This window comes from Mesoplodon densirostris, chromosome 19 (assembly GCF_025265405.1).
Source record: "Mesoplodon densirostris isolate mMesDen1 chromosome 19, mMesDen1 primary haplotype, whole genome shotgun sequence".
Taxonomy (NCBI): domain Eukaryota; kingdom Metazoa; phylum Chordata; class Mammalia; order Artiodactyla; family Ziphiidae; genus Mesoplodon; species Mesoplodon densirostris.
The window spans coordinates 6,020,258-6,032,564 of NC_082679.1; the positions used below are offsets into that span (position 1 = coordinate 6,020,258).

At 43.3% G+C, this 12,307-nt stretch overlaps 1 protein-coding gene across 2 annotated transcripts; it reads right to left on the reverse strand.

Moving 5' to 3' along the window:
- Nucleotides 1–211: 211 nt before the first annotated feature.
- Nucleotides 212–11,929, reverse strand: ZNF175 (zinc finger protein 175). 2 transcript variants are annotated; one of them, XM_060084542.1, is made up of 5 exons: nucleotides 11,730–11,929; nucleotides 9,715–9,977; nucleotides 6,682–6,808; nucleotides 6,335–6,430; nucleotides 212–2,679 (listed from the first exon to the last, which is right to left on the reverse strand). In XM_060084542.1, the coding sequence occupies exons 2-5, from the start codon at nucleotides 9,862–9,864 to the stop codon at nucleotides 812–814; spliced, it is 2,241 nt and encodes a 746-aa protein (XP_059940525.1). In that variant the 5' UTR covers nucleotides 9,865–9,977; nucleotides 11,730–11,929; the 3' UTR covers nucleotides 212–811. The 2 variants fall into 2 exon arrangements, with proteins under 2 accessions (XP_059940525.1, XP_059940524.1); XM_060084541.1 differs by lacking the exon at nucleotides 6,335–6,430 and having other exon boundaries at nucleotides 11,730–11,927.
- Nucleotides 11,930–12,307: the final 378 nt, after the last annotated feature.

The window sequence follows — 12,307 nt, forward strand, 5'->3', positions numbered from 1 at the left end:
GATAACAAGTGTTGGCAGACTTCTTCTGTAAGGTCCGGAGAGCAAATACTTTCAGCTTGCAGGCCATACGGCCTTTGCCATGACTGCTCAGCTGTGCCACTGGAGCACAAAAGCAGCCACAGACAATACATAAACAGATGAACATGGCTGTGTTCCAATAAAACTTTATTTAAAAAACACAGGTGGCCAACCAGATTTGGCTGATGGCCAGTTTGCTGACTCTTGGCGTAAATGATTAGGAGCATGTATAAAAATACGAAAGAGCCCATAAACTAAAAGGTTCACCATAGATGGTGGAGGTGGAAAGAGGAGGGTAGAGCTGAACTAATTATGAAAGAAGAGAAAAATGACACTGTGAAGACTAGAATCACATTTATGCATTTACCAAAAAATGTACATTCATCTTTGTATATATTAGGTTCTTTAAAAAAAATATATAATCTATTGACACCTCCTGTTCTGCAGTGAATTCTATAGCAAACACTACAGAATTGAGGGTATGTGTATGTGTGTATATAAATAAATATGCTGACCTAAAGATTCTGTCTTATACCGTATTCTAGAGAAACTTCTCAATGCATTAGTCAGGGTTTCTTCCCCAAGTGAATTTTATAACTTTTTATGAGGCTAGTACAAATATGGACATTTCCACTCATTCTTAAAATTCTTTCCTGAGTAATTTCCTTCACATAAAATGTGTAACTTGGTGACATGCAGTGCATCCCTAGAGTTTTTCTGAAGCATGAATTCTATAATATATGATTAAATCTGACTCATAAGATTTTTTTCTTCAAGAAATTCAGAGTTTATGTCATTTACATATATGCATATTAGGAACTGACTTCTGAGTAAAGCCTTGCACAGAATAACTGCTTTTGTAAGATTTGTCTCTGGTATGAGTTGTTCGGTGTTTATTAAAATTTGATCTGTTGTTGAAGCTCTTCCCACACTTGGAACACACGTAAGGTCTCTCTCCAGTGTGGATTCGTTGATGCACTTTGAGTTGTGGTTTCCTACTGAAGGACTTCCCACAGTCACAGCATTCGTAAGGTTTCTCTCCGATATGAGTTCTCTGATGTGTAATCAGCTCTGATTTCTGAGTGAAGGTGTGTCCACACTTGTAACAAGCAAAAGTTCTCTCTCTACTGTGAGTCATCTGATGTTTATGGAAATTTGACCTACCATTGAAAGCCTTCCCACATGCAGTGCATACGTAGGGTTTCTCTCCAGTGTGGATCCGCTGATGCTCTCTGAATTGTGACTTGGAAGTAAAGGCTTTCCCACAGTCACTGCATTTGTAAGGCTTCTCTCCGGTGTGAATTCGCTGATGCATGCTGAGTATTGACTTCTGGTTGAAGGCCTTCCCACATTCACTGCACACGTGGTGTCTTTCTCCAGTGTGAATTTTCTGGTGTATGTTGAGGTGCGACTTTTGGGTGAAGGTTTTCCCACAGTCACTACATTCATAAGGTTTCTCCCCAGTATGGATTCGATGATGTATATCAAGTTGTGACTTGGAAATGAAGGATTTCCCACAGTTGTGGCACTGATAAGGTTTCTCTCCCGTGTGACTTCTCTGATGTACAGTCAGGTGTGCCTTCTGGATAAAGGCCTGGCCACATTCGATACACACATAAGACTTCTCCCCTGAATGGATCCTCTGGTGCAAGCTGAGTGTTGACTTCTGGGTGAAGGCCTTCCCACATTCGCTGCATACGTACTGTCGCTCGCCAGTATGAATTTTCTGATGTATACTGAGGGTTGAATTCTGGGAGAAGCCCTTCCCACATTCACTGCATTCGTAGAGTTTTTCTCTAGTATGAGTTCTCTGATGTCTGAAGAGAGATAACATCTGGAAAAAGGCTTTTCCACATTCATGGCATTTATGGGGCTTCTTTCTAGTGTGAGCTTTCTGGTGTGTAACCAGTTCTGGCCTCTGAACAAAGACTTTTCCACATTCCTCACATATATACGGTATGTTACCTGTATGATCTGTCACATATACACCAAGTTTTGGTTGTGGGGTGAAGGCTCTCCCGCATTTACCACATTCCTGGAGGTTTTCTACACTGTGGAATCTCTGTGGCTCAAGGAGGTGTGACTTCTGGGTAAAGTCCCTCCCACATTCAGTGCACTTATCTGGTTTTTCCTGAGTGTGAACTTGATGTTGTGTGAATGACTGTTTATGGCCGAAGACTTTTGTGCATGAATTACCTTCACAGAAGTTCTCTCCTGTATGAGTATTTTTGCAGCTGGCACTGGAAGAGCTGTGGGTGAATAGCTGACCAGATTCAACCATCTCATCAAGGTGTTCTGTGGTGTTGCTTTGATTTTGATGATTTACTTCTAGATTAGGTTTCAACCTTTTTGCAAAAGAGCAATGTTTATGAGGTCTCTTTTGTGAAGAAACAAGGTGGGGCCTCGCATGGATGATTTTTCCAGGGTCCTTATAGTCACAGTCCCTCTCTGTGTTCAATTTCTTCTTGTTGAGGAAAGCCCCCTGATGTGAAGATTTACTTTGATTTTCCTGATCTCTCTTTGTTTGGTCAGCTTCTTCCCACAGCTTTTCTAAAATGGAACACCGTGAGCCATCTCTTGTGACTTCATCCAACATCTCATTGTGAAATGAAGCTGTTTCAGAAATTTCCCATGGTGGGGTTTCAAGCCCACACTCCCCTTCTAGAAGGAGAAAAAGATGAAACAGATACAGTGAACAGTTAGCAAAGGATAGATGAAAAGTCACATGGAGCTGATTGAGATTGCGCACAGGGAAATTGCTGAGTCATATACCAGTGGTGGTGCTGATGGTGATCATGAGAGAAAACAGTTGCACAGCCCTTATTATACGTCAAGCACTTACCTGTATAGCACTTAGCATTCACCAGGCAGTGTTCTACGTGATGTACACATAAGCTCATTCAATCCTCACAACAACCCCAGGAGCTAACTACTTATTATCCCGGTTTTCCACATGAAGAAAAGGAAACACACAATGGTTAAATAATTAGCCCAAATCACTTTGCTCAGCCTTGGGGAAAGTTAGATTTGAACAAGAGCAAACTGGCTCCACTCATGTAGGCGGTCTTGATACCCAGACCTAGTGGGATGACTACAGGATAAAAGAGGCAAGTGTGCCATAGGCCAGCATCTGTGGATAGCCAAAGGTTGAAGGAGGGGGCTCAGAGTACAGAGCCTCTTCGACTTACAGTGGGGTTGTGTCCTGATAAACCCATCAGAAGTTGAAAATATCATAAGTTGAAAATGCATTAAATACACCTAACCTACTGAACGTCGTAGCTTAGCCCAGCCTACTTTAAATGTGGTCAGAACACTTAACGTTAGCCTACAGTTGGGCAAAACCATCTAACACAAGGCCTGTTTTATAATAAAGCATTGAATATCTCATGCAATTTCTTGAATACTATACTGAAAGTGAAAAACAGAGTGGTTATCTGGGTACAGAAAGGTTGTAAGTATATTGGTTGTTTCCCCTTGTGATCACATGGCTGACTGGGAGCTGCTGCCCAGCATCACAAGAGTAAGGTACTGCATATCACTATCCTGGGAAGAGATCAAAATTCACAATTCAAAGTATGGTTTCTACTGAACGTGTATGGCTTTTGTAACATTGTTGAGAAATTCATAAGTCAAACCATCATAAGTCAGGGACCATCTGTATAGGTCTTCATTAGCTTTCAGATCTAAATTGTAACTCATCTCCCAGCTTCCTCCCACTTGTGAGAAACAATACAAAATCCATCAGCCCTAGATATTCCTCTGAAATACTATTGAAGTATCAATCCTGACATAGCCAAGCACTGAAAGAATACCTATACCCAAACTTGCAACTCTCCATGAAACTGAAGTTTGTTTTCTTGAACTTAGGAATATGCATATCCTAAGAAGGGTACAGTGTAAGACTGGACAAGCAAGCTGTCCCTTAGAATCTGTTTCACCCTTCTTCCACAGAGGTTAACTGTGGCCAGGTACAGGGCAGCCAAGCCACGTAACAGCTTACAGTTTCCTTTGCAGTGAGATGTGAGGGACACTGTTTTTGCTGATGGAATGTGCATACAACATTATGCACCACTTCTGGCCAGGGTAATAAATCACAGCTTCTCAATACCCTCCACCCCTTTTCTGCCTAGTAGAACCTGGCTTTGGGTGCAGTGCATTCAGTCCCACAGAGCGACATCATAAAAGATGGTACTGCAATGACAAGAGAGAAACTTCAACACCCGATTGAATACAGAACATAAGGCTTCCTGCTGACCTGCCTTTTAGAAGTGTTTTATAGGAGGGAAGTTATTCTGGAAATTATTATACTGGTCCTTGGTCTCTTTGTTATAACTTTCAGCTTTATGCTACTTAATATGCCATTTTTTCCTAAGAATGGGAGTCACTGATCATCCTATTTGCTAGTAAGAACATAACAACAGATTCTTAAAAAAAAAAAAAGTGGCTAAATTTTACTATTACTTTATCCTACCAGAGATATAAATACTGAGTATGATAAGACCATCACATCTTGTTTCTTTTCTCCTTCCATCACTTGGATAAACTGTATCCCAGACCCTTGTCCTGTCCCCAAACCTCAGTCATCTATCACTATTTTTAAAAAATGAGAATGCTCTTTATAATCACTTTTAGTGTGTATGTGTGTATGTATGTATATATATTTCTTTTTATTAAAATCTGAGAAAAAAACAAAATACCAATCTTTGGGGTAATAAAATCTGTCAATGGCATCTTGACCGAACTCATGATGACCAGGAATCCACAAATCCCATTAGGAACAAAATAACCCAAGCATGAGAAAATAGGGAGCTGGTTTATGGTGATACCCGTGGAATTACCGAAAAGGGTCAATTACATTGAAAAAATGGGGCTTTCCTGGTGGCACAGTGGTTAAGAATCCGCCTGCCAATGCAGGGGACATGGGTTTGAGCCCTGGTTCAGGAAGATCCCACATGCCGCGGAACAACTAAGCCTGTGCACCACAACTACTGAGCCTGCACTCCAGAGCCCACAATTCCTGAAGCTCGGGAGCCGAGAGCCCATGCTCTGCAACAGGAGAAGCCACCACAATAAGAAGCCCGCACACCACAACGAAGAGTAGCCCCTGCTCACCGCAACTAGAGAAAGCCTGCACACAGCAACAAAGACCCGCCGCAGCCAAAAATAAATAAATAAAATAAATAAAAAATTTTAAATACCTTAAAAAAAAAAGAAAAAATGGGGGAAATTCCCTGGCAGTCCAGTGGTTAGGACTCTGCATTTTCACTGCAGAGGGCGTGGGTTCAATTCCTGGTCAGGCAACTAAGATCCTGCAAGCTGAGTGGCGTGGCCAAAAAAAAAAAAAAGTAGAATTTCTAAAATAAGAAAATGAGTTAGAAGACTGAGATGGAAGAGCCAAGAAACAGAAGAATCTGACAAAATGTATGAAGTGAGAAGAATTTCTGATTTGTGTAATGATTCCAATTTCTGAGCTCCCCAAAATAAGGAAGTGGGTCATCCCATGGGAACTGTCCACCATGTAGCTAAATAAGAGAACACAGTTTAGGCATGGGGCCTGGAGGGGTTGATAAAGGGATCATCAGAAAAAAATTTTTAGGCCTAAGTGTTGAGAATAGAAGGGCACTTTAAAGGGATTTAAGGAATTTAAAGTAATTCCTTTAAATTTAAGGAATTTAAAGTAATTCCTCTGTGAAGGGATGACCATAGGGAAGTACAGAGGCCCAAGCTGGAGGCATCGCAATTAGGGGTAAAGAAGAAAGATGCAGCACAGGAAAAAAATGGATGAATTCAGGGGGCAAATAAAAAGGAAAAAAAAAGGCTTTCAGGAAACTCCACAAAGGGATAAAACAAGATGACAAAAGCAACATACAGATGGAATATCCAGTCAGGTAACATAATGATGAGACGCTCTGTTATTAGAAAAATGAAATTAAAACATGAAACAGCTCTATCATAACAGAGGCCATAAATGAGAAATTTGGTAAATATTAAATGCTGGCAAGCAAGATGTACAAATGCAAATCCTTGTGCATTCCCACATGACAGTGTGGATGGTGAAGCCCACCTGAAGAGCCACATGGTTTACTTAGCTAAATTCAGTGTAGGCATATCCAGTGATCAGGCAATCCCACTCCTGATTATTCACCTCAGAAATTCTTATGTTGGCCCCTACGGGACATTTACAGAATAATGTTTGGCGGCATTAGCCTTAGAAACTGGGAGTAGGAGGTAACCTGTGTCCACCACTGGGGGAATGGATAAGTGTGGTAGGTTGAATAACGGCCCCTCAGATCTTCACGACTTGACAGTCACTCACCATGATACCTCTGACGTGGGAGTTCAGCCTCCCCCATCCATTGTTCCTTTCCTTTTTCCATCCTGAAAATGATCTCTGGGTTGGGAATGTGATACCAAGGATATTGCATTCGGATGTGGTCTTGGGCTTCAGAGGCCATTCAATGAAGCTTTATTGGCACATCAGAAAAGTCAACACCTTTCACTAGGAACAAAGTAACCCTCAAAGATGCCCAAAAGGAAAGAACAGTTTGGGACAAGCCAAGGGCAAACTGATTACATTCTTCAGATGTCCCACTGCATGCCACAAGAAGGAAGGACATCTCCTCAAGGAGGCCCGTCCAAGAGTCCCAGGTCAGATGTGCTCACCCACGGAGAAGAGGTGGCTGTAGATCTCTACCATCACATCCTGGTACAGTCGTCTCTGGGCAGGGTCCAGTTGCTGCCACTCCTCCCTGCTGAAGTCTATGGTCACGTCCTCAAATGACACGGACCCCTGTAACAACATACCCCAGCTCAATAAGAATTAGTCATCATCGGTGAACAGGCACTTACATATAAGGGTGTAGGGTTTTTCTGGGTTTTTTTGCGGTACGCGGGCTTCTCACCGTTGTGGCCTCTCCCACTGTGGAGCACAGGCTCCGGACGCGCAGGCCCAGTGGCCATGGCTCACGGGCCCAGCCGCTCTGCGGCATGTGGGATCCTCCCAGACCGGGGCACGAACCCGTGTCCCCTGCATCGGCAGGCAGACTCTCAACCACTGCGCCACCAGGGAAGCCCCAAGGGTGTGTTTTTAATGATTTTTTTCGCCACGATACATATGGCTTTCCAGTGATGTGACTTCTTTTATGTTATGATTCCTACTCCTCTGGGTGAAATTCATAGGATTTAAGCTATGTTAAGTAGTGCAAAAGGGAGTCACAGTGGCCAGTGTGAACTTCCGCATTAGTTGTTGTGAAATGTCTGGTATAGAGCTGGGAGCATCTCAGAGTGATAAACTAAGGGTAGATAAGGAACGACTTTACTGGAACAGAAGGAGCAACTGAGCGAGACAAGATCCCCTGGGGTGTAACCATTACATCCTACTGACAGACTCCTTATAATGAGAGTACTGGGCCAATTGACTCCTTACTCCCCACTCCTTTTCTCCCTATTTTGACTAACCTGTGTTGTGTGCTAATTGTGTGCAATAAACTGAGTGACTTATTAATTGAATATTGGTTGCACTGCACACATCTCTAATCCCATGATTCTTACGTGGCCTCACTGCTAGGCCGTGTGACAAATTGGCTCCTTTGTTCCGGACCTCATCGTCCTATATATCTCTTTATCTGGCTGTTGATTTGTGTCCTTTAATTATCCTTTGTAATAAACTGGTAATCTAGCGAGTAAACTGGTTTCCTGAGTTGTGTGAGCCGCCCTAGTAAATTAATTGAACCCAAGGAGGGAGTTGTGAGAACCTCTGACTTATAGCCGATAGGTCAGAAGCACAGGTGGACGTGCCATTGGCATTTGAAAGGGTGTGGGGGGAGTCTTGAAGAACTGAGCCCTTAACATATGGGATCTGACACTGTCTCCAGGTAGACAGTGTCAGAATTGAACTGAATTGTAGGACACCCAGCTGGTGTCACAGAGGATTGCTTGGGGTGGGAAAAATCCCTGCACATTTGGTGACCGTAAGCGTCAGAAGTGGTGTTCTATGTAGAGAGAGACACACAGGAGATGTAAATTGATTTCAGGGAATACTGAGCTAATCACAGTTTAACCCACCTCTTGGAAAGGTAAGCATGAAAAGCATGCATGTGAATGCTGCAGGCGCGAGTATATGACAGAGGGCGGAACATAAACCTGGGAATCTGAAACAGAGCTATATTAGGGTGTCATTAAAGGATTAGGAAGTAAGTACCAAAACATTTAGTTAAAAAGGTAAAAATTGATTGCCTCTAAGGAGGTGGATTTCAGAAGAAAAGACAATGGTGACAGATGTTTTATTTACAAGCCCAGCAAAACAAACCATGTGCAAATAAAACCGAAAACTACTTCCAAGGGAAACAGTGGCAAAAGAAATTTACACAGATATGCAAAGAAAAATGGGTTATTAATATATAATACATCTTTGAAAGTCCAGAGGCTAAGACAAACTAAAATATAAATTGTCAAAGGACAAGAAAAGTAAATCACAGAAGAAAAATCATTGACCAATAAAACTTCGGGGAAAAAAATTATCCTGCTTGTAAAAAAAATACAAATTAAAGCAACAATGACATATCTCTTTTGATTAAATGAGCAGAGTTATTTAAAAAAAAAAAAACAGAAACAAAAAAAGAACCAAAAAAAAAAAAAAAAACTAACAACACAGTATTGGCCAGAGTAGAGGGAAGGCTGCAAAGCCAAGATGATGTGAATGTTGTTGGAGAACATTCTAACGTGAACGGAGAAACTGCTCGAAAATCTCAGTGAGCAAAAGCAGAATCAAGGCAAGCAAACTAAATATTTTCAATGTTAAAAAAGGAACAAGGCTAATAAGTATTATGTATCTTAACACGTAACTGAACGTGCTTTTGAAAATGCTCTTAACAATTCAGCCAACTTTAGTACGAAATGAAAGACATTTTTCTACAACAGTGTCACTGCTATGGGCTGAATTGTGTGTCCCCACCCGAAATTCATATGCTTAAGTCCTAACCCCCAGGACCTCAGAATGTGCTTGTATTTGGAGAAACAAGGTATTTAAAGAGGTAACAAAGTTAAAATGAGGTCTTCGGAGTGGGTCATTACTATTTTAAAAACATGCAAATAAAGTGTCATGAAATACACAGAATAACTTGGAATTTCAGGAAATCTTGACTATACCGAAGAATCCTGCTTTCTCATTCCAAAATATCAAATATTAATATCTGTGGGCAATTAGGAAACATTATTCTCCAGCACTTTTATTCATCTAATAAAGTAGGAAAAACAACATGGTCTTTAAAAGCCAGTTCTTGCTCTAGTATCCAGTGACTATAAACTAGGAGGACAAAGGGGAAACCAGCCAGTCTCGGGTGAGGAGTCAGGTGGGGACCAGCTGAGACTATGCAAAGACCCAGCGGTGGATGGAAGATGCAGGATCTTCACCTGTGCTGAGAAGGAAGGAATCAGCATTTCCCCGCCTGTGGCTGGATGTACTTTTTCTTTTTCCTTTGCCCCAGGGCTAGCCCTCTTCTACTACACATCCTCCTTCATCAGCCAGTTCAGTTTCCTCTGTAACACACAATGCCCATGGATGAGGAAACATCGGCCACCTGTGCTCCGCTCTACACAGGAAAATCCAGGTAGTCTCAGACACAGGGAGTCCAGTATGCTGCTTCCTGTGTCTGCCCTCAAGTTCTGGAGAACTGTCCCCGTGGGGCTCCTGCTTACCTCATGTGATCCAACCCGCTCTTCTGGACCCAGGACCTGGGGCCTCTGCGGTAAATTCACATCAGCAAGCATGTCCTTTGTGGGCTTCAATTCTTGGTCTCTCTTGCTGACAGCTCCACTCTTTCCAGGAGCCTGGAGCTGGGTGGGCATCAGAAGGCTCCAGTCAAAGCTGCTGGGAAGAGTCAGGCTGGGGCTGTGAAGGGAGATCCTGCAGCCTCCGTGATGTGGCCTGACCCAGGGGCTCTGCAGGGACACCAGAAATCCTGGAAAGGCAACGACCACATAGTTCTCATCCAATATTCACTCCACGTGAATTTCTGAAGGCCATTAGGTGAAAGTCACTGTGTTCGAGATGAGGGGAGACAAAACTCAGAAAAGTCTAGCTATTGGGGTAAAAAAATGAGCAAAGATGAAGAGGTTTGGGCTAAACTTAATGAAGCTTTCATTGCAGCTTTGACACCTTTTAACTGTGAGAAGACGAAGATAGTACTTTAGTTGCAGTTTCCAAAATGAGAAGGAAGGTATTTATCATAGGCATCGGGGAGCTTACACGAGATGAGGCTTGTCAAGCCCTCAACCCCTGCCTGGCATATGGGGAACACTGAAAAAAAATCAGCAAGTTGCAGAGTCAGGTATCAGGTACCTTGTTTAATTTTCATGCAACCCTGTCAGCTAAATATTATCATCATTATTATACCCATTTTGTGGATGAGGAAACAGTGCTGTTACATAATTTGCCTTAAGGTCACTCAGTCTGCAAAGGGAAGAACAGGGAATGAGTCCCAGGTCCGTCTCACTTTAAACTGCACACAACTGCCACTATCCCATGTGGTCCTCTACGTGGTCAATTTCCAGAAATTCCATTTACATTTCCTGTTGCCTTCAGAGAGCTGAGGCTTCAAGCTGTCCATGTCTGGAGTGCCTAATCCAACATTCTGGCCTTTTCAGTGCCCATCCATAATATAGACAGCTCAGCATTTTCTGACATAAACAAAACTCAAATTCAATATATGGAACTCCACCTTCCCCTGGAAAACCTGCAGACATGCACCAGGACTCCCAATCACTTACCATTTCCTGCCTCTCCATTTCTCCCTCCCTGCCCCAACCAAAATATACATACTCGTTGACCACACTGACCTCTAGAAATCCCCAATGAGTAGACCAAAAAAGGTCATGAAATGCCTCCCAGTCATCCACGGCCAGGCTTCTGAAATCATTACTGCCCTGACTGCCAATAAATGTTTCCAAAGGGAGTGTGATTTCCACAGGACCCCCCAAATAACCGCCAACATAGGGTTCCAAATAATGCACCCCAGTAGGAAACTATCATTGATCTGCTCAACAGCCAATCACTGACCCTTACCATGTCCACAGGGACCCGAGGAGACCAACACGGACCTACTCAACCATTCACAAAGGACCCCAACACCCACTGCCCAAAAAGCAATGCAGTCACCCTTGCAAACCTCCATCCCTGGCCCCCTAGGTCTCCCATCCACTGGTTCCCATATGCTACCCTTAGCACCCCCACTTTACTGATTTCATAGATCCTCCCTCAATCACTGTCCCCCTTGCGTGTGTTACAGTGTGAGCCTCAAAGCCCTCCAATCCCTGAAGCCCCTGCTCCCAATCAACCACTGCCTCCTACAGCCCCCCCAAGCTGTGGATCACTTCCCCAAATGGCTCCCGGTACCATTCCAAGGCCCTCTTGAGACGCACGTTCAGTCCTCATATGAGCAAGATTCCCAGGCCAACAATATAAAATCTGCATTAAAGTACACTTGGAATTCAAGTTAACAAGAATACTTACATACATACAGAAATTAGGCAAAGAAAGCGTGAAAATCAGCGAGCCAAGCATTCAACTTAAATTAGAAAACCCCACTTACCCCATAGCCTCCACCACTAAGAACCCCATCACTCACCCCATGGATCCCCACCACTCCTCACACCCGGCATCACTTATTCCACGGGCCCCCATCACTCGGCCCCCAAACGCCCACATCACTCACGCCAAGCCGATCTCCCCTCATTGACCCCACAGATTCCGCATCGCTAATACTCCACGTCACTTCAGCATCCCGCAGGCAGTTCACGGCTTAGAACAGTTGACAACATAAGCGAAATGGCCGGTCTGGGCCTTTTGCGATTTGGAATAACGGTCAGGACTTGGAAGGCCGGGTTTGAACTGTGCTCATGCTCACTAGAACCTTCGAAGCCACTGCCTGCCAATAGTTATCATGGCGTGTCACGTCGTCTCTCTACTCCGCGGTTCATTTTCTTTCAGGGACTGTGTCAGGAGGACGACATGGCCGCGCCCATAGGGATTATGATAAGGAGGCCGCCATTTTCAAAGAACTTCCATTCCGTACAGGCGGGGAAAACATTAGGCAACTTTCCTAAAAAGTCTTGGAGTTGTCCCGCGTTGAACATTAGGCAACCTTCCTAAAAAGTCTTGGAGTTGTCCCGCGTTGGAAAGGGACCAATTAAATACTTGTGTATATATAGTTCTAGGACAAAACAGCATTGCATATTCTGAAAAATACCCTTTCTCTGTGCTTTTTACACTGATTTAAAGCCCCACTCTCAG

Excerpts from the sequence above, each read along its gene's own strand:
- ZNF175 (XM_060084542.1), bottom strand. The coding sequence starts at position 9,864 with ATGCCCACCCAGCTCCAGGCTCCTGGAAAGAGTGGAGCTGTCAGCAAG. Across the intron at positions 6,809-9,714 it reads AGCGGGTTGGATCACATGAG|GGGTCCGTGTCATTTGAGGA; the intron begins GTAAGCAGGAGC and ends ATGTTGTTACAG. Across the intron at positions 2,680-6,334 it reads CCCACGTCAGAGGTATCATG|AAGGGGAGTGTGGGCTTGAA; the intron begins GTGAGTGACTGT and ends TTCTCCTTCTAG.